The 22,166-nt window shown below is 44.7% G+C and overlaps 1 protein-coding gene across 4 annotated transcripts in view; it reads left to right on the top strand.

The window, feature by feature from the left end:
* Positions 1 to 22,166, top strand: part of Sec24b (Sec24 related gene family, member B (S. cerevisiae)) — a 78,841-nt gene that overhangs the window by 14,815 nt on the left and 41,860 nt on the right. For 2 of the 4 annotated variants that reach the window (XM_006502468.4, XM_006502467.4), the window contains exons 2-4: positions 5,338 to 6,111; positions 12,811 to 12,954; positions 16,128 to 16,253. In XM_006502468.4, coding sequence (XP_006502531.1) covers positions 5,355 to 6,111; positions 12,811 to 12,954; positions 16,128 to 16,253 — 1,027 coding nt within the window. In that variant the 5' untranslated portion in view covers positions 5,338 to 5,354. The remainder of the gene's footprint in view (positions 1 to 5,337; positions 6,112 to 12,810; positions 12,955 to 16,127; positions 16,254 to 22,166) is intronic. The other 2 variants (NM_207209.3, XM_006502469.4) reach the window with 1 other exon arrangement.

The following is a 22,166-nucleotide window of genomic DNA, read 5'->3' as shown; positions in this document are numbered from 1 at the left end:
CTCCACTCAAAGGCGAATATGGGCTGGCTGGGGGGATGTAACTTCAGGCAAAAGAAAGCATCTTTTAAATCAAATACTGTGTACCATTTTCACTCCGGAGGGAGTGAGCTGAGGGGGTTATAGGGATTAGGAACAGTTGGGTGAATATCTTGGACCCTCTTATTGACCTCTCTCAGGTCTTGGACTGGTCGGTAGTCACTCGTGCCAGGTTTCTTTACTGGCAGTAAAGGAGTATTCCAGGGTGACTGGCAAGGTACCAAAATACTTAATTGTAATAGTCTCTGAATATGTGGCCTGATTCCATCTCTTGCTTCACGGCTCATTGGATATTGGCGCACTCCTATAGGGGTTGCATCCGTCTTCAGTCCCACAACCACAGGGGGAACTCTGACAGCCATTCCCATGCCTCCAGCCTCTGCCCATGCTCTAGGGAAAGCAGTCAACCAGTCTTTTAGGTCTGGCACCTCTGTTTGCTTTATGCCTTCATGCAATCAGTATTCTTCCTCAAGCTGCAGGGCTAAGACTACGGAGGTGGGAGATTCCCAAGTTACTCTCAGCCCTTCTTGGGTAAATCTGATCTGGGCCTTTAATTTAGTCAGAAGATTTCTTCCTAGAAGTGGTGTGGGACACTCAGGAATGACCAAGAAGGAATGACTCACTTGGCCTTTTCTCAGATCTATAGTGCGTGCAGTGGTCCAGGGGTATTGTTTCTGACCAGTGGCTCCAATCACTATGGTTCTTTTATTTTTTAATTTTCCCAGTGGATGTTTCAACACAGAATGCTCTGCCCCTGTGTCAATTAAAAAGTCCATGGGAGTCTCTTCCACCATCAGGGTTACCCTAGGCTCGGGGAGGGGGTCCGAGCCTTGTCTCCCCTATTCATCATCTTTCAGAGTCAGGACCTTAGGGGCCCTTCCCATTTTCTTTGGGCATTCTCGTGCCCAATGTCCTTTTACCTTACAATAGGCACATTGGTCCTTCTCTAAAATCTTCTGGACAGATCTTCTTCCTTCAGGTCTGGGTTCCTTGTTGCCCAGGTACCCTGTCTATCTATTCTCTGGCCTGTTCCTTTTTTTTTCGTTCCCCTACTACTGCGGCCAAAATCCTGCTTAAATTCCTCTCCTGTATTCTCCCTCTGTTTCTCTCTTGTGATACACCTTCTCTGCCTCCTTAACTAAATCTTGTAAAGTCATGGCATGTAATCTTTAAAAGCCATAGCAACCGCGGCTTGTTGACCCTCAGAGGTCGGGTTAAAAGGAGTATAGTATCTATAAGCTTCTATCAATCTTTCTAGAAAAACATACGGGGGCTCTGTAAGGCCCTGCATTACTTCTCTTACCTTAGCCAAATTGGTGGGGCGTCTCATCTCTCCCTTTAGACTAGAGCCCGGCCGGTAAACTGTCAACCTCTCCTTACCTTGCCCCGTGTTGTAGTTCTAATCTGGCCGGTCCAGAGGGAACCCAGCGTTCCAATTTTGCAGATCAGCCGATGAGAAAGGCCAATATTGGAGGGTCTGCAGAGACTGCCTGTCTGTGGGCGGGTTGCCCACAGCTCGCAAAGGAAAAGGCAGAAGTGGTGTCAGGAGCTTCATCTGCTGGGGGACTCTGGGCTTGTCGGCTCCGGGTCCCAGGTGTAGGTCCTCGGTCCTCAGACTGTGCCTTTAGCAATCTCAGAGCCAGGTGCAGGGACTGCTTCTTAGGGCAGAAAGCGAGGGCACTGTGCTGACCCACTCGAGTGCATGGGAGCAGCCGGGGGAGGGCTCTGAGAGGTGTTGGGGAACCCATGGTTTGATTTATGGCGGTGAATTCTGAATGAGGTAAGGCTGTTGATCCGGGTGGGACCCAGGTCCACTCTGAAAAACAATGGCTTTAACTTCAAAGATAAGAGTAAACCAAAAGTCCCCTCCAGTGACCATTTTACATTAAAAGTCGGCCACTCGGAGGCGCAGAAAGTCTGCCAAGGTCCCTTCTTAATTTCTACTGAGAGATTATGGGCCCTTGATCTAACTTCAGTCCAGTGGTCTAAAGTCAAACTTAGGGGGGGTCGTTACAGTCCGTCCAGTACCACGGAAATCACAAAACAAACACAGAAAACACACATACACACATTGACAAATACCTGAAAACAGACACAAAAAACAAATACACACTGACAAATGCCTGCAAACAGACACAAAAAACAAACACACACTGACAGATGCCTGTTTCCATCAAACAGACAAAACCAATTCAGACATGCAGACGGTCGAGGGAGTACACTCCCCGCCCCAGATGGACTCCTAGAGTCCTTCCCCTCGCTTAGGGCTTCAGAAATGCAGATGGTCGAGGGAGTCCCCGCCCCAGACGGACTCCTAGAGTTCTTCCCCTCACTCAGGGCGTCCCCCAGAGCGAGCAGCAGCCGATGATTCCAGCACGTCTGCTGTTCACACTCAGTGCCTCATCCCGAGGCAAAGGTCTCCGTTTCTCATGAAATGTCGCCGGCTGCAAATTTCAGCACAGAACCTAGCCGGCTTACAGAAATATTTTTAGATAGAAAATTTCACCTCCAAGTGGGTCTTCGGAGATGTGGGTGGTCACGCCAATCCCAGACGAGCCCCCAAATGAAAGACTCCAAGAGGAGCCCCTCGCTCAGGCCTCAGGACAATAGCGGACACCCAAGAACTCACGACAGACCGAGCTTGTTGCAAACCTCATGAGGCTTTATTCGGGGAAAGCCAGAGCTCTGGGGACGACTCATATCCCACGCAGGGGTAGAGGAGTCGACCTCGAGGGGAAAGAGTTCCCAGTTTTTATAGGCCCTCAGGGGGGAAAGGAGAAGGGGGAGATTAGGGGATTTCCAGATCTAAACAATGTCTATTCTCAAGAAATGGGTATGGGAGGGGTACAAGGAAAGAGTCTAATGAAGGTGCAGCAATGGGCACACACCTGGTCAGAACATTGGCAGACACACAGGTTCAAGGAGTGGCCAGAGCATTGTGCACCTCTATTTTTCTAAATCAGTGAAGCTAGTTCTGCTAACACTGACGTCTATCTTGTCAATTTCAGGGCTTCTGTGTCCTTTTACATTCTGCCAGGATCTTTCAGATGCTTTTAAACTTTCAAAAGAATGTATTCTTTAACAATTTTATAAATGTATGTGTGTGCGTTGTTCATAGTTTTCCCACCATCTTCCTTTCTCTCCTATACCCCACATGTCCCTTTATATCCACTGTTTGTTGTTATTCACTGATTCCCGTGAACTGTGCACCACTCTCATGCCTGGTGCTGACTAATGCCAAAGCGGGGTGTGGGAGGGTTAGTTTAGTGGGGTGCTCCCTGTGATGCTGGGAATTGAGCCTGGGTCCTCATGAAGAACAGCTGAACCTGGGGCCTTCTGTAGACAGCCAGTGCTCTTAACCTCTGAGCCATCTCTGTAGCCCACACTTATAATTCTTTCTACCCTTACTCTTCGAGGATGTCCTCTGAACTCTGGGAAGAGTTGGGTAACATAGATGTGCTTGTGTAGGGCTGGTTTCTCAACAGCTACTCATTCTTAGTATTTTGATTAGATATGAGTCTGTGTTAATGCTGCCATGGCTAGAAATGTCTTAGATGAAGGTTGAGGGTAGCTGTGGTCTGAGTATAAGCATACATATATTGGCAACATGGTCATCTTGCCAACAAGAGTGGCCGCTGGGCATGGTAGCAGATGCTCAGTCTCAGAGGCAAGTCAGGGAGTGCCGAGCTAGACGAGTCTCGTCTATAGAAGCTCCCAAACAGGCCAGCTGAGACTATGTAGTCAGACCCTGCCTCAAAACAAAAACAAGCCTGCTGTGCTGGTGCATGCCTTTAATCTCAGGGGCAGCTGGATCTCTTGAGTTCTAGGCCAGCCTGTCTAATCAGACCAACCATAGCTACAAGGTGGGACATTGTCTCGGAAAAAAAAAGGAAACAAAACAACCAAAAAAAGAAAGAAAGGAAGGAAGGAAGAAACCACACTCCTAAGTTTTCTCCTAAGGAGAAAACCTTCCCAGCCTTGGGCTTCTGACCAGGTTTACAGTTCCTTCAGACAGAACAAGATGAGACCAAATCGGAAGTGTTTGCTTACCGCGGAAAGCCTCATGTCAGTGTTTCCATGGGTATATATTGCCTAGAAGGCCTGTACTGTAGCATGCAGAGTCCCACCCTGGGTAAGACCACAGCAGCCAGCCTAATGCCTTCTGGCAGTGTGAAAGCTGGCCAGCTGGACGTTTGCTGGGTAATTCCAGTTTGGCCTTTCTATGTCCTGCAACCACAGTGGGCTGAGTCTTCACTAGTGCCTTACCATTTAGTTGTAGTAGACAACCAAGGACGTTGGGAATAGCTTATATTGTTTTGGGAGACTCTGGAGCTTTCTTGATGAATAACATGTAGGGAAATATCTCATGCCTGGCATCAAAGTTTTCTTTAATAAATCATGTTTTCTGGAAGCAGCAGTGTCCAATTAAATTCCTTCTTGTATTTTTTAAATTGCCTTACAAAGCAATTTTATGTGTTTCTATATGACTTTTTCATACATGCTTAGTTTTGGTTAACCCATCCTCTGACAATCTTCCTTTCTCCTATCCTCCTTGCTCCTCCCCCCTTTCTTTTAAGTCAAAGTCTTGGTATATATCCTTGGCTGGCCTGGAACTCAAAGCATCCATCCATGGCCTTCAGTATGGGGTTATAGGCAAGAAGAGGGCATCCTGTCCTCTGAGACTAGAAGTACAGACAGCTGTGACTTGACATGTGGGCTCTGGGAATCAAATCTAGGTCCTCTTGGAAGAGTAGCCAGTGCTCATAACTGCTGAGCCTTCTTTTCAGCCCCTGTGTCATGGTTAAGGAATACTGGCTTGGGAGCCAATCAGTTGTATGGTTTCATAGATTATAGTCAAGCTACCCGTTAGGCTCTCATTGTCTCAAGACTCCGTTGAATTTGAAGGATGCTAGCATATTCATGTGTTTATTGGCTGTGGTTTTGCTTTGGCTGTCTATTCCTTACCACATGGCTTTCCTTCTTTGTCTGTGTTACAAGGTCATTCGGGTCTGAGTTATCAGGAAGAGGGAGCACTAGAGTTAAGACTGCTAATGCAGGAAGTAGTTTCTCAGCAGCTTTGCTCCTGATCCAAGGTGAGGGAGGATGGACTCCTCAAGGGTTAGAGAGCAGGGGTGGGGCCTCACTAAGGATCATTTTTGGAGTCTGGCTACATGATGCCTGTAACAATACGTATCTTTGACAGTATGATGGAGTTATGGAGAAAAAGATTAATTGGGCCAGCATTTAGATGGGAGCTATTTATGCATCATCTCTTAGTACAATGTTGTAATTTTTTTTCAGGTCCAGCACAGAGTCCAATGCAAGTTCCATCTGGGTATGGGCTGCCTCATCAAAACTATATGGTCCCTTCAGGACATTACTCTCAAGGACCTGGGAAAATGACCTCCTTGCCATTGGATAGCCAGTGTGATAGTTACTACTCTCGTCCATATACAGTACCAACACAAAATTCGGGGACTCCCAGCTCAGCAAACCAACCAGGAGCACAGCAGATGTATGGCAGAGGTCCTTCCGCTCCTCACATGGGGGGCTCCATGCCCGGATCTTTCCAAGGAATTCCAGCATCAGCATCCCATTCCTATTCGAGTGCCTCCCAGCCCTACTCCTCTCTTGGGAATCGCTACAGTAGTCCTACCACGTACTCTGCCAATGCTTCTGTTGCTTCTCAGGGATATCCCTCTACCTGTAGTCATTATCCCATCTCAACTGTGTCTAATGTGGTGTATCCTAATGTTTCCTATCCCTCGCTGCCTGCCAGTGAGCCATATGGGCAGATGTTTACCTCACAGAGTGCTCCTCCACCTGCCAGGCCAGTTAAAGAGTCATACTCTGGCCCCAGCACAGCTCTTACCTACCCCTCGAGACCTCCACCTCCACCTTCTCAGCACCAGCAGCAGCAGCAGCAGCAGCAGCAGCAGCAGCAGCAGCAGCAGAGTCATTCAGGATATAGTTCTCTACCATGGTCAGGTCCAGCCCTTCCACCAGCCCAAGACAGCCTCATCCGAAACCAAATGGGATCCTTGGCTACAGCGAACAGCCACCCAACTAATAATGGTAAGTTGAGTATGAAATTCACCAGAACAGGACTGACAGTCTGAACATTAGAGTCTTGCGAACAGTGGTATTTCCTGATGGGAATACTGGAGATTTGCTCACTGTTGCACTGTATCTGCTTAGGTCTCTGTGGTATTTTACTGAATCTCCCCAAACCCTTGCTGTATCCTCATTCATAGTTAGCTCCTCAATGGTCTGTTTGAAGAGTCTGCTTCCATGCCCTGACAGTGGTCTCAGACAGTGTTTGTTGATGTCTTTTATGCCTCTGCATTACTCGTCCCTAACATGGCTTGGACAGCTTGGACACGTTGAAGATTCTATTTTGATGATGTGTCTTGTTGGTCATTACTTCTGTTCATACTAGCTCCACTATTACAAAAAAAAAAAAAAAAATGGTCAGAGTCATTATCCCGCCTTCCTAAACTGTGCTTCCTGGAGATAAAGGCTGCTTTCCTATTCTTAAATGAGTGCACTAGGATGAAGAAGGGGAAGTAATGTCATGTGACTCCTTGATAGTTAAGTCTGTTACTTAAACCTTTGTAATTTTACTTATATAAGGTATGCATAGTACGTATGATAAAATATAAGTGTGTGTGTATCTGCCAAGCCAGGAGATGCCACTGTGTATCTATATTTTAAGTGTTCTGTTTCCATGGAATATTCTTACTCACTTTGAAGTTGTGAACTTGAATCTAATGATGTGCTCTTGAAGGGGATGAAAATGTATGCACAACACTGGGTGGTGGCAGCGCCCACCTTTAATCCCAGTGCTAGGGAGGCAGAGGCAGGCAGATATCCGAGTTTGAGACCAGCCTAGTCTTTAGAGCAAGTTCCACGACAGCCAGAGATACACACAGAAGCCCTGTCTCCAAAGAAACAAACAGAAAACAAAAGGAAAAGAAAATGTGCATCCAGAACGGTAGCTGATGAAGCTGTGGTAGCGTGCGTTCTGGGTGTTGCATTTAGATTATAACTATCCCTGCAGTCAGATGTCACGGGCAGTAAGGAGAGGTAGAGATCCTTGCCTGGACAGTTAGAGTATTTCACATTTTAATTAGAATTTATAGTAGTACTGAACTGTACACTTGAATTAATAGGCAATTAATAGGCAATTAATACTGTGATGACATGGAGAAAAGACCTTCAGTCCAGCTTGCAGACAAGAGGATTGCCTTGGGATTTTAGGTGATTGCGTTAAGGAGTCCAGTGTGTTTGCAGTGCCGTGGTTAGTTGTTAACTTAGACTGAAGTGTTGGTAGATCTACCCACTACCCATTAGCTGTTTGAAAGCCAATCATGCCAGGGCTGGTTCTGGTGTAAGGAGATAATTGTGATAACAAGATAGATTCTTATAGTTCAAGCTTGTAGTCCACTTGAGGCAACAGACATCTGCTGGACACCAACAAATGCAGACCTGCTGTGTCAGTGACAAGAAGTAGAGGTACAGTCCTTGGAGAGCTTGTGGTGGGCACAATGGCCTATTTTGGACTCAGGGGAGTTTTCTCTCATGAAATGATATTTTAGCTGCAATCTGAAGGATGGATTTCTCAAGAATAAGTGGTAGCCAAAATAAATATTTAGATCTTTTAAATTTAAAATATTTAAAAAGGTAAAACTTTAAAATTCTTCAGAGGAAATAGACTATCTCCAGAACTTTGGAGTGACCAAGTTTTATAAAGAAAGCCCACATAGTGCTCATGCTAGCCATAAAGGGCGAACATGAAAACCTCAAGTAATGTCTAATGAAAAAGTTTTTATCTTTGACAGGCAGTATAAAATGAAACAAACTAGAAAGTAGGAGGGAAAACGATATTTTTCTAGGCTACACAAATAAATATACAAATTGATGTGAAAAAAGATCATAACTAAGAGAAAACTGTAGTTGTCATAGATGATATAAAGCAATCAGAGGAAACCCAGAATATCTACTAGATCAATAAAAATGAGAAACTCTGCCAATACTGCAGGTTCAGTGAAGTGTCTAAGAGAAGCTGCAACAACACAGGGTAAACTGAGGCAGGTGGCTGTAGAGTTGGCAGTGGTCTGGGTATTAATGGCACTCAGCATTGGTCTCTGCAGATAGCAGCTGGTGATTAAAAGGAGACAGGAAGGAGGCAGAAACCAGAGCTGATTGTGACTGGTATGCTGTTACTGATGGATGGTAGCCAGCTGGGCTGCCACTGATGGTGGCTGGCAGTTAGAGAAAAGAATGGATGAAAATCTTCTGGTAGTACTATGTCCAATTTTCTGAGGAACCGCCAGACTGACTTCCAGAGTGGTTGTACAAGCTTGCAATCCCACCAGCAATGGAGGAGTGTTCCTCTTTCTCCACATCCTCGCCAGCATCTGCTATCACCTGAATTTTTGATCTTAGCCATTCAGACTGGTGTGAGGTTGAATCTCAAGGTTGTTTTGATTTGCATTTCCCTGATGGTTAAGGATGTTGATGAACATTTTTTCAGGTGCTTCTCAGCCCTTCCATATTCCTCAGTTGAGAATTCTTTGTTTAGCTCTGTACCCCAGTTTTTAATGGGGTTATTTGATTTTCTGAAGTCCACCTTCTTGAGTTCTTTGTATATATTGGATATTAGTCCCCTATCAGATTTAGGATTGGTAAAAATACTTTCCCAATCTGTTGGTGGCCTTTTTGTCTTATTGACAGTGTCTTTTCAGAAAATTGGACATAGCACTACCAGAAGATCCAACAATACTTCTCCTGGGCATATACCCAGAAGATGTTGCAATTGGTAATAAGGACACATGCTCCACTATGTTTATAGCAGCCTTATTTATAATAGCCAAAAGCTGGAAAGAACCCAGATGTCCCTCAACAGAGGAATGGATACAGAAAATGTGGTACATTTACACAATGGAGTACTACTCAGCTATTAAAAACAATGAATTTATGAAATTCTTGGGCAAATGGATGTATCTAGAGGATATCATCTTGAATGAGGTAACCCAATTACAAAAGAAGTCACTTGATATGCACTCACTGATAAGTGGATATTAGCCCAGAAACTTAAAATACCCAAGATACAATTTGCAAAACACAAGAAAATCAAGAAGAAGGAAGACCAATGTGTTGATACTTCATTCCTCCTTAGAATAGGGAACAAAACACCCATGGAAGGAGTTACAGAGACAAAGTTTGGAGCTGAGACGAAAGGATGGACTATCCAGAGACTACCCCACCTGGGGATTCATCCCATAATCAACCACCAAACCCAGACACTGTTGCATATGCCAGCAAGATTTTGCTGAAAGGACCCTGGTATAGCGGTCTCATGTGAGGCTATGCCTGTGCCTGGCAAATACAGAAGTGGATGCTCACAGTCATCTATAGGATGGAACACAGGGCCCCCAATGGAGGAGCTAGAGAAAGTACCCAAAGAGCTGAAGGGGGTCTGCAACCTTATAGGTGGAACAACAATATGAACTAACCAGTACTCCCAGAGCTTGTGTCTCTAGCTGCATATGTATCAGAAGATGGCCTAATTGGCCATCATTGGGAAGAGAGGCCCCTTGGTCTTTCAAACTTTATATGTCCCAGTACAGGGGAACACCAGGGCCAAGAAGTAGGAGTGTGTGGGTAGGGGAGCAGGGTGGAGGGGGGGGGGTATAGGGAACTTTTGGGATAGCATTTGAAATGTATATAAAGAAAATATCTAATAAAAAAACAGATAAAAATCTCTCTCTCTCTCTCTCTCTCTCTCTCTCTCTCTCTCTCTCACACACACACACACACACACTGAATAAAGCAAAGCAGGCTCCAACCCTCTTTATTTTTTTCTCTTTGACCTTTTATACCTCCTAGGGCAAAGCTCTCTATGTAAGAAAAAGAACAACCTCATTGGAAAACAGATAACATTGTTACATAAGAGGGAGTTGCAGAAGGACTACTGATTGCATGTTTTTCTATTAAAATTTGTACCTAACTAAACATTTTTTAATCTTCTTTCATTCCACAAGTTTATTATAAGTTCAAAGCAGTAGTTTTATCTATTATTTCAGTTCTTTATGAGTTCAGAGCAGTCGTTTTATAGATCTTTTTTCCATATGTTCATTTTAAGTCCAGTGCAAGAGGTTTTTTTGTCATAGGTTAACAAGGTTTTTACCAAGAAACAGGTCACCTATCTTACACCTTATTTTTGAAGTCTTGTCTAGTTACACTAGCTAATCGTCCATTCTTTGTTCTTACACTCATAATAGAACTGCCCACTCCTTGTTTATGACTCACTTATCATGGTGTACACCTGTGGAACTAATCTAGCATGAATGTTTTCCTTGGTTATTGATTCGTTCCAAGCCTCATTTTCTTCCTAGTGCAATCCATGTGTTTCTAAATGCATGGGAGTTCCTGCCTTTGACTCCCTCTCTAACCCATACAGCCTTTGCTATTTTGTAGGAGGAGGCATCGTCTACTTTTGATTCTAATTTTAAGTTTTCTTTCTACTATCATTAGGTTCTTTAAGATCACCTTCAGTGATTTTCACTACTATGAATTATAGATACTGCATCCTAGAAGTCTATCCTATTATAGTGATACCTGTAGGGCCTATGGGACAGGCATAAGAATGGTAAGGTTGAATGAGCTTAAACCCCGGGAGTCTCAGAATTGAGAATGGCATGAGTGAAGCCATTCCCTACCTGCCTCTTCCTGCTTTGGTGCACATACCCACAGTGGTATCCCACTGAGGACCATGTGCACTGCGACATGTAGCATAAACACTGGAGTTCTCCATGCTAATGAGGCATCTAAATAGGCCTGATGAGCTTCCCTTCCTGGGCATTCCTTCTCACAAAAGGTATTTAATCCCTGGTTAGCCCTGAATAAAGTGTATGCATCCACATCCACCATTAAATAAGCCAGTATGAACAAGCAAGGACCATGTCTTCATTAAGGATTGCTGCAGAGAAGGCCTTCATCTTAAAGGGCTGTGCCTAAACTCCCGAGGAAGGACTTTTCACTTCTAGCCTCCTGGTACTTAGAACTCTGAGTCAGGCTAGGTTCTGCCAGCCCTGGGGGCCCTGTTCCTAACTCCCAGCTTCATGCTTGCAGAACCAGGGTACCCAGAAGACTGGGAGTCATAGCCTTCGACCCAGACCCCTGCTGGTTTCCTTCTGATGTGGAGAAGGAAAACACGGCCTTGACCGCCCGTTTTGTGGCATTCCATGACCGTCCCATTTTGCGGCATGCCTGCAGCACTCGGGCACTCCAGCAGACAAGCAGGGCGCTGTAGGGCAGAGGCCCTGCTTTGTTATATTTGAAATAGGGCATCTGCTTAAAAGCAGTAGACAGGAAGTGGCTATTAACAGTACAAGATGAGAGGTTCCTTTTGATGGTGGCCCCTGGGCACAGCACTCTGAGCCGGGACAACTTGTTACCACTACTAACCATCCCCTGGGAAAAGTCACTGTCCAGTGAATACCTGTAATTGATTGTTGAGATTTGTGAAAACTTTGGTCTTCTCCTGGTAAGGCCACCTGGTTTAATTTTTGAATGAGACCTCTGTTTCCCCTCTCCCTTGTCTCACCTGACTGGGTTTCCATTTCTTTTCCCTATATGTTACAGCTGCCCCATTTATTCTTTTGCAGTTTTTCAAAACTTTCCTCTTTTTTTTTAATTCCAACACACATCACTTCATCATCCAAGGTCTGCCGGCTACCATCTATTTCTTCTAGAATCTCACACCCTTTCCTAAATACCTACTCTAAGTAGAAAAGATGTTCAGTAATATGCTCATTAAAATCTACAGAAAATGTCATTGCATAGCATAAACAGTGGCTCTTCAGCTAAGATTAGGGATGACCAGTATGTAATACTTGATCTGTTATATCTGTTTATCATTATAAAACCTTCAGCAGTCTTTAGTATTTTAGTCTTTCAGTAGTTTAGGTGTTTCTTGAGATTCAGGATAAAGTGGGCAGGTAACCAGAGTATAGGAGGGCCATGCACTGCCACTTACACTAGGATATAGGAAAGCCGAGAGTTGTAGGCCTTTAATGCCCTCTCCCCATTTTTACACTGTTAGTTAACATCCAATGAATCTGTTGGGGGGTAAATTGTGTCCCCTCCAAAAGTTCAGATACAAGGCACTAATAAGGTCCCAGGGCAGAACCTTATTACAGAGTGTGACTATTTGGAGACAGGGTCTTTAAAGAGACAATTACGTTCAAGTGAAGTCATTGGGTAGGCCCATTGCCAGCCCATACCCAATATGAATGGCATTTTTATAAGAAGTCTAGAACCCAGATGTACACAGAGGCCATAGGAAATGAAGAGGAAGATGGCCATTTACAGCTTCAGGAGAAACCTCCAAGACCTCCTTTCCTTTATTCACTTTACCTTGGTCACCATTGTCTAGTACAGTAATTAATAGCAGAGATTGTTAGTTTGTAAAGAAAATCAGCATTTCATTTTGTCTGAAAGATAATGACATCTTTGAAATCTTTTAATAAAAGTTGTTATTACAAATTATTAAAACATTAGTGACTAGTTTTCCCACTTTGGGAGCCATGGCTTGTTTGGACCGCCTTCTTTCTAGCTACCAAACGGGTGTGATGGCACTGGAGCGTGTGTGGACATCAGAGCCATTGCATTTGGTTAGTAAGCTTGTTTTAACATGTTTCTAGTTTGTTGCTGTGGTGAATGATTTCCTGTCTTCAGGTGCAGATTCTCTGTCTTGTTCTATTTCAGAAAATGTCCAACCTCCCAAGTCAAGCTCCGTAGTATCCACAGTTTTGCCAGGACCCTCATCAACAAGAATGCCACCTGCTCCAAGTCACCCAGTTGGGCCTGTGCCCTCTGCTCCACCCCCCCCAGAGCAGATGCAGACTAAAGGTATGTGAGTAGCTGCTCATTTTATGCATATGCACACTCATGTCTCAGTAGCTGATTTAAAAATGCCAGTGTATAACCATAACTAACTGAAAACATGGAAAAAGTAATTTATAATTCAGACTTAATAATGACAGCTTTAGTCTTGCATGTTAATTTATAATTTTTATTGTTGATTGGATACAATCTGTGATGTTAAATTTCCTTTCTTAAACCATTATAGACTTTTTTTTAGGCTAAATCAACCATCATCGTGTTATTTAGTGAATCTTTGTGTCTTGTTTGAAGATTTCTGTGCTTGTCATTTGTTGTCATCCGCGACTTGGAGGGGGTTGGGGATGAGCGATGTCATGGGATTGTAACTTCTACGTGTATCATCGACATACCGTGCGGTTAATTTAGTACCCTTGAATAAGTCAGTGACAGATCTGACATAGACTGGTTTGATCCTGTTTTCTCCATTATCCTGTCTTTCAGAAGTTTTCTTGGTTACTTTCTATATGGCAAAAATTCTAAAATCTTGATGTTTCTGGCTAATCTGTTTTCATTTATCAGACTTTGTATTTCCAACTCACTGGAACTGTTTTAAGGATCATACTTCATGTGCGTGACAGCCTCTAGCCTTGACTGTGAAAGCTCTTCTAGTACGTTCTTAATCTCAGAAGAGGCCCTGGAAATCCTTAGGCCGCTGTCACTGCCTCTGGTTGTTGAGTGTTTATGTGGTCACTTGGTTGGAGTGTTGTAAGTTTTCTTATTTGATTTGAAAAGAATCAATGCTAAACTATTTATCAGTTCCCCAAAGCCAGTGAAACTAGGAATAGAATCTAGTTCTTCTAAGTGTTGGCTTCCAGAGGGAACAGTGGTCGGAAGACTTTTCTTATTATGAACTTGAACACACCCCACGCCCCCCCCCCCTTCTGTGTCTTATACTGATGATGTCTTCAGTTACCATTTTCCACTGCACTCTGACCCTAAACAAGCACAGTGTTGCCTCCTGGCACATTTTAGACAGAGAAGAAACTCCTGCCATTTATTTAATGCTTATTATACTCAGAATAACTATATGTTTGTCTCATTAATCCCCATTTTAATCATATGGCATAAATCTCTGTTTGGCAAATTAAAGAAATAAGATTCATAGAGTTGAAGTAACTTGGCCCAGAGTACGAGTTAGTAAGTAGTAAAGCGAAAGGCGTCTAATTCAGAACCGTTATACATTCTTTCTATAAAATACAACTTTTATTGTTGGCTGTTGACTGCCTTTTGATTTAACTAAGATCAGCTATTTGCATAAAAAAACAGAAAAATGTAATATTGCAGATGTGTACATTTATAACCCATAATTATTCATTTGTTTTCTAAGTAGCAAATTGTTTTTGCCTTTGAGTAGATCTAGGGTATAGAATCTAATTGTTGATATGAGTCAAGAAAACTGTGGTTGTACAAGTTGTAGCCTACACAAAATGGAGCGCTTGGAAGCTGTGCAGAGCTCCATCTTTATATAGTGTGCTAGGACCACGTGACCACTACTGCTGTCTGCATCCTAAGCTCTGTGTCTGAAGACCTCATAAACCAGGGATTGAGAATTCCTAGGAAGCATCCGTACCGAGCATGCTCAGGCACTGTTATATCCTAAGTGATTCGGCAGAACAACTGTTTCTATAGAATAAGCTTATTAGGTATGTATAGAGTCTAGAGAGAATTTAAAATATAGAGGAGAATATGCATAGATTATACACACATACCATTTTATAGAGGACTTGAGTGTACAGGGGCTTTCAGATTTTCTTACAGAAGCTAGGTGTGGTGGCACTTGTAGATTTTATTTTAGTATATGTGTGTGGTGTGCACTGTGTATGCATGCTTCCTTGAGTGAGGGTGTGCGTGTGTGCACGTGAGTGTGTAAGCCTGATAGACATTAACACTGGGTGTCTCTCAATAGCTTTCCACTTTAGTTTGAGGCAGGGTTTCTAGCTGACCGTGGAGCTTGGCTGTTTTCTGTAGTCTAGCTAACTAGCTCACCCTAGGGATCCCGTCTGTCTGTCTCCTCGAATGCTGGGATTCTAGGTGGCGGTTCATCTGCCTGGCTTTCCTGTGGCTCTGAGGACACAGACTCTGGTTCCCATGCTTGCACAAGTGCTTTATCCATCACTGAGCCATCATCCCAGCCTTCACATAGAATTTTATGCCCCCCAAAGAAGTTTGCAAATAAAGGTAAAGATAAAAATGAAGGTAAAGGGGGGGGCGGGATGTACTTGTGATTGATAGGTCTCAAACATGGCGGGCAGACTCTAGAGACGGTCATATGGAAAACACCTGGCAGCTCTAGAAAACACTCCCTTTTTTATTTTTGGTTTTGTAAGAGTTAGCTTACAGGTAGCCAGGTATGAAGGCACATTCATTGAGTCCTTGTGCCCCAGCGGAAGAGAGAGTGCACTACATAGGTAGTGGGAAGAAGACAGAGATCAGCCCCAGAAAGCCAGGCCAGCCTCAGCTGCACGTAAGGTTTGAAGCTAATCTGGATTACACGAGACCCTCTGAAAAACAAACCGGTAATCATTTCAAATTAATACAGCAGTAACTAACATGTATGCTATTTTGTTCATGTCAGGTACCACATGCCTAACTAAGCATTAGACTTAATCCTTTCAAGAAGTATTTGAGGTAGTAACTATCCCGTCTTACAGATTAGTTAGTGAAAAATGGAGAAGTTAGTTGTGAGGAGCAGCTAAAGTCCTATCCTGAGTGAATGTGTATTATTTAACATGAACATGTCCATGCCGAGACCCTAATGCCATACAGGCTCATGGGAAGTGGCAAAGCCTTCCCCTAGTCAGGCTCAGGGAAGTGGCAAAGCCTTCCCCTGGGTTGAGCATTAATGTTGACACTGTGTGCAGACAGCATTGATAGTAGCTTCTTCCTTCCAACCGCATCTCTCTCTCCCTCTCTCTCCCGGATATTCACAGCCTGAGACTACTCCCTTATAGGGACCTCCCCCCAAGACTAGCTAGCCCCTCCTCCTTTATGCTGCACCTAGAAAACAGTGCTGAGTTCCGGGGTTGCTTAGTAAGTGCTCTCTGTCAGAGAGAGCAAAGCCCACCCGGTCTCAGCTCTTCTGTATGTGTGTCTGTCATTTCTTCAGTGTCTGTAGTTTCTTCATTCCCGCGTCACCCCAGTCAGGTTTCCAGTACCTAGCCTTGCTGGATGTGGCAAGTGGCGCCCTGTGAACAGAGACCCTGGACTGTGGGGAGCTTGCATCGGTCGGATGAGGGAACGCCCCCCAGAGAAGTTCGCAAATAAAGGTAAAGAGAAAGATAAAAATGAAGGTAAAGGGGGCGGGGTATAATTAATTGTGAGCGTTAGGTCTAAACCATGGCAGACAGAATCTAGAGATGAGCAGTCATGTTAATGCTCCGAGGGGGAGCTGTGAAGCAGCGGGAAAACATTCCCTCTCGAGCAGTTCTTAGGCTTCCCAAAGAGGGGCAAGGCGTTGATTACTTGGGAAAGGAGAGGCTTCCCAAAGAGGGGCAAGGTGTTGATTACTTGGGAAAGGAGAGGGAAAAGCTAAGGGATGCAGGGCTGAGCACCCAAGCCTATTCCCATTTCACTCACAGTTTCTGGAGTCTCACCATATGTGAGTGCATAGATTCATGGTTCTTTCCTCAAAGGAGGGCAGGCTGTGTAGAGTTGGATCTGCAAAGGCAGTGAGGTAAATTGAATTCACAGGGCAGGCTTGCTCTGACTGCCTGATGCCCTGGACCCCAATACTAAGGAAAGTGATTATGGTAATTGGGGTTGAGGATGCCCAGTCCCAGGGAACTGTGCGTTGGACCTGACCAGCAGCGAGCTTTAATGGACATAATCTCTCCTCTACAGCAAACCTTGTTAGGCTGTCAGATTTGAGGAAAATACTCAGCTGCTTTCTCCTGTTGGAGCAAAACTGAGTCACAGAATTCAAATGATAGCTGTTGTGAGACTGCCTTTTAAATCTTGAGAGATCAAGCAAGCCTGGACAACCTAAGGGCCTGTAGCTCTCTGTACCCGAGGAGTTACTTAGCATATCCTCAGTGGCAATGCTTGGCAGTGATTGGTTAAACATGGAAAACTCTTAAGTCCACCCAGAGGATTAGCTGCTATTTAAGGTTGCGCTTACAGAGTTGTGTGAGGACCAAGCACAGCGTAGTCTGGCTCGTGGAACTGCTATGGCTGTAGGCACCAGCAGCCAAGTACACTATCCTTTGTAAACTCACCAACTAGTTAACATAGCTGCCTTAAAGGCCATAGAGAAAATTGTCCTCCAAGGGGGAAAAACCCTTATGGAAGACAGATCGGACAGGGCCAGATTGTACCCAGACTTTGTGGCCTGGTTCTTTCAAGCTGCAGTGCCACCTTATAGCTGACCCTAGGGCAGGAAAGGTATTTACATTATCACTTGGTCCTTGAAAATGCTGATAAGACTTGTAAGGAAACACGTAGGTATCATCAAAAGCACTTAAATTTACAGGGCATGATTAGATTTTATGTGGACATAATGTCCTAGCCACCTTCAAGACATGTCTCTCTCATCAGTCCTTTAATAAGTTATATGCCCTGAGGGGAAAATGCTGCCTGTTATACATATAGAAAAACAGGACATTTTGCATGTGATTGCTGCCACAAGGATTTCAATTTTTTAAAAAAGAAGCATGTACCCACCATGTCCCATGATCTGCACAGCTTCCCAGACTTTTATCTGAGATGTCAGAGAGGAGTCCACTGGGCTAAAATGCTATTCACAACTGAGAATTCATTTGCAGCCTGGAGAGGGCCCGGGGAATGGCTGATGCCCCTCTAAACAACAGGTGCCACCACCCCGAGGGCCAACCACGAGTGATAGGAGAGACAGTGACCCTCAGCTACCAAAATGTACCATTGGTCAGCTCTGTAAGGCAGCCGCAGGCCGTGGGGGGGAGGGGGTTGAACCTCAGCTCCACCACCTGACTTAGACCACCCTCTAATGTGGATAGTTTTAAGCAAGCAGCCATAGTAGGACTTACTTTAGGCAGAAGCAGTCAGAGCCTACAGTAGCTACAGATTCACCTGGGAGTAATAGATGAAGATTGTGCAGTGAGGAATTAAGGTTTTAGTTCAGTAACCCCAACTTCTTTTGGAACTATACCTGCATTTAAAATAGCTGAACCAATTCCCCAATGCTAAACGAAGAAAGATGTTCACACTTGTGGCCTTCATTACACAGTTTGCTATAATTAGTTATCAGGGTGCCGAAGGTCATAAAGGTGCTTTTAGGCCTCACATTCTACCCAGCATCCTTGTGATTTTATAAGGCTGAAGTATCTGAGCCAAATGGGATTCCTCTTATATAGCCAAAACCATACTACCATTAGATATTGCACCACCGACTTAATCCTTTATGAGGTTTAGATAAAATACAAGGTGCAGTTCCTCTTGTGATTACTCAGGGTGATTATTACAGGCTCAGAGTGGGGTATCACATGACTGCTGCTTTTCACCAGCAGCCCTGGTCAATGTTACAATGCATGCCCAATGGAAATTTGCCTCCCAGATCACTTGGCCATCAGAGAAACCTGTGTGGGTAGATCAGTGGCCACTCATAGGGGGAAATTGCCTCCACTGTAGTACAGGTACAGTGCAGACACATGGACAAGTCTATTAATCCCCAGAAAACCCCTGTCTATCCAAAAAAGAAATCAGGTGAATAGAGGCTGTTATAGGATTTAAGAATATAAATGAAGTCATGTGGGCAGTGGGCCCCAGCACCTCCTGCTGTATTATCACATTTTCATTTCATTATAGTTGACTTAAAGGGTTGCTTTTCACCACTTGGCTTCATCCTGGCTATCTCAGAAAGTTTGCTTTTACCCCTCTGATGCCTAATCTTGGTCTGTCTGCACAGCACTAGCCCAGGGTATGAACACAGCCCTGTTGTGTGTTAGGAATTGGTTGGTGAGGCTAGCAAGCTCATACCTGACAAAAAAGCTAAGGTTTACATCACCCACTATGTAGATGATCTTCTAATCAGTCATCCTGAGTCTACCGAACTGGCCATGAACTTTGTAGCCTCAAAAACAGCCTTTAGATCTGGGTGTCTTCAAATTGCTCCAGAAAAGATTCAGAAGGTATCTCCACTCCAATACCTAGATAAAATTATAGGGGAGCATACTGTACACCCTCAAAAACTAGAAATTCACAGGGATTTTTTTTCAAAACTCTAATGATTTTGGGAACAGCTGGGAGATATAGATTGGCTCAGCACTTAAGCTTATTACCCAAGAACTTAGACGGAGACACTGATCACTCTTTTCCATGCCAGTTACTTTTGAGGATAGGATGACCCTAGCTGTATGGAAGTGGCTGTGTCCAAGTACATATATAGGACCCAGCCACGCCTTTTCACTAGCAATCCTAAAACCATCCATGATCCCTACTGGGGCACTCTGGCCACTGCAGAGCATTCTGAAATAGTTGCATTTAGGGCATTCCTTATCTAGGGTTTTGAACCTTTGCTATGATTTGGTGGCAAATTTTATTTCAAAGGGACTCAAACATACTATAGGAATGCTAGGTAAAGCTCTAGAAGTAAGGTATGTCTCACTCAGGAGGTCGGCAGCACTGGCTCGGGCAGCAATTCAATGTCTAGCAGCATTCATTGGCTGATTATTCTGGCCAGCTTGATTCTCGGCTTCCACCATCCAAGGTAGTATACTGTACCTGACTCATGGGGTTGCTTTTCCTGAAGGCACACAGTCTTAGCCCCTTGTTTTAGCTAACCTGTTTACACACGCTCCTGACGATGTTACAGCCCCTACCACTCCACCACTCTTCCTTGGGTTCTGAAGTACCATGCACAGTATACTCAGTGAGTTAACTCTGCAGTTTGCATAGTTTTAGATTATTTTGCCTTTCCCTCTGTCAATATTTGCAGCCTATACTCTTACATAGTAGGAGTATGGCAAGCCTTAGAGATGGCCTACATTGGTCAGGCACCAGATCAGAAGGTATACCATCTTTTCCATCAGCTCCTGGAACTCTTGCTTCCACGTCAGAGTCCTTGCTATGTTGGCCATATGTGGCCACATATAGCTTTCCCCAGACCACTGGCTGGTTGGTAATGCATGGCCGACATCTTGGTCTCAGGGTCCTTGCTCCAATTCCCTCTTGCTGTGCAGCCTGCCTTGATTAAAAAAAAAAAAATCCATAATAGTCATGCTTTGTGTCATCACCCCTCCCCCCCTTTTTTACAAAAGACACTTGCCATTTTCTGAGAGCAGGCGAGGCTAACGCGATATGCCCACAGTGGTCCTTTCCAGCCTGTCGCGTGACGGCCCTGACCCTGTTATGTTATGTCCTAGTGCTGTCTGGCAGATGGCTGCTGTTCTTTCTTCATGTCGTCTCCTTTGGCAGTGTACAGTTGGTGCGTGTGTCTGTTGATAGCTGTTCTCATATTGTTTGTGCCCTGCTCGCACAGGGAGGCTGCCAGCCAGCATGCTGTTGCTCGTTGCCTTCTTGGATTTGCTGGGATGGGCCATCCACAGCACATAGGTAGACAGTGTTCCTGCTTATAGCTTTTCTGCATTAAAAAACTAATGTGTTCAACACAAAATAGCTCACAACATGGGCATTCCTCAGGGACAGGGGAACATAGAAAGACCCCACAGGTGGATCAAGCAACAGTTAGAAAAGCAAAAAGGGTAAAATCTCTGCTCCTACTGAGTCTCTAAACAGGGCTTCATTTACACTAAGTTTTAATTGTGCAAAGATGACATTAACAGAATGGTACTGGTTGCCAGAGAACAGGGAAATAAAACCTGAGGTGACAGGAAAGTGGTTTGGCCTGTCCCCTTGCTAATGTGGGGAAGAGGGTATTCTTGTGTCTTCCCTGAAGGTGAGGAACAGCCACTTTGGGTACCTTCAAGGCACCTAAAGAGCTTTGGATGCAGTGAAGTTCCTGGTTGCAGGTGTGAAGAGGCTGAGACTGGAGCCCACAGAGAAACCGAAAGTGTGGCCCTTGAAGCCAATCGAGCGGTCTCCAAGGAGGAGGCCTCCTGCACAAACTTCAAGGAGGGCGACACCACCAACGTGGGGTCAAATAAAAAGGCTGATGCAAATGTCGGAGGAGGGAGCACGAGGCCTGGGGTTGGGAAATAACCCTGCAGCTATATTTCTGATGTGTCTGGTAATCATATCCATTCAGGTAAGTCCAGTCAGGGGAAAAGCCTACTGGACATACATCCCCAGGCCATCGCTTTTTCACTCAGTGGCTTGGTCACATCTTTCCACACCTGTTTATACTAAAGGCATCCTTTGTTTGAGAGAGTACTTCTTTAACTACCCGGAGTTCTAGTGGGCTCTCTTCAGCTATTGGTGGTGAGCTACAGCTCTTAAATTTAGACAGAATTTAATGTCACACAGATGAATACTGGCATGTGTGAGAGCAGCCCCTTAGATCTATAGCAAGAGCAGATATGATTGGGGAACGAGCCGAGGCCCACCCCGGCTGTTTGGATACATGATAGTGTGTATTTGAGCCAGTTATGTCAGCACCTGAGGAATGGAGGAGGCTTATGTAAGATTGGCTCTACTATTACTGTCAGAAAACAGTCCTTGACAAGCTTCAGTCTTCCGTCTGTTGAACCTGTTAAACATTCCTTTCACTTTGTTGGGCACAGCAGCTGTTATGTTCTTCCCTCTTCTCCTTCTTACAGTCTGGTGTTGAGCATTTCAGCGAACCACCTCTGGACTAAGCACGGAGAGTCTTCGTGAACATCTAAGAAATAAGAAAGGGGGAGATGTGGGGAGCAAAGGAAGGCCTAAGTGAATTGTGTGTTGTCTGACATGAGCACGGCCATGTCAAGGACCCAGTGCCTCAGATCCATGGACATGGCAAGGCCTTTTCCGGGTCAGGCTCAGGGCCAAAGCCTTCCCCTGGTCCAAGCACGAATGTTGACAGTGTGTACAGAAAGCAGCAACTGCAGCTTCTTCCTCCCAACTGCAGCTTCCTCCTCCTCCTACCTACAGCTTCTTCCTCCTGGATATTTACAGCTGAGACTGCTCCCTTACAGAGACCTCCCACCAAGACTAACCCCTCCTCCTTGTGCTGTACATAATAAACATGCTGAGTTTCGGGTCACATAGTAATTGCTCTCCATCAGAGAGAGCAAAGCCCACCCGGTCTCAGCTTTTCTGTATGTGTGTCT

Source organism: Mus musculus, chromosome 3, assembly GCF_000001635.26.
Source record: "Mus musculus strain C57BL/6J chromosome 3, GRCm38.p6 C57BL/6J".
In the NCBI taxonomy this organism is placed as follows: Eukaryota; Metazoa; Chordata; class Mammalia; order Rodentia; family Muridae; genus Mus; species Mus musculus.
This window is presented reverse-complemented; position numbering and strand designations above follow the sequence as displayed.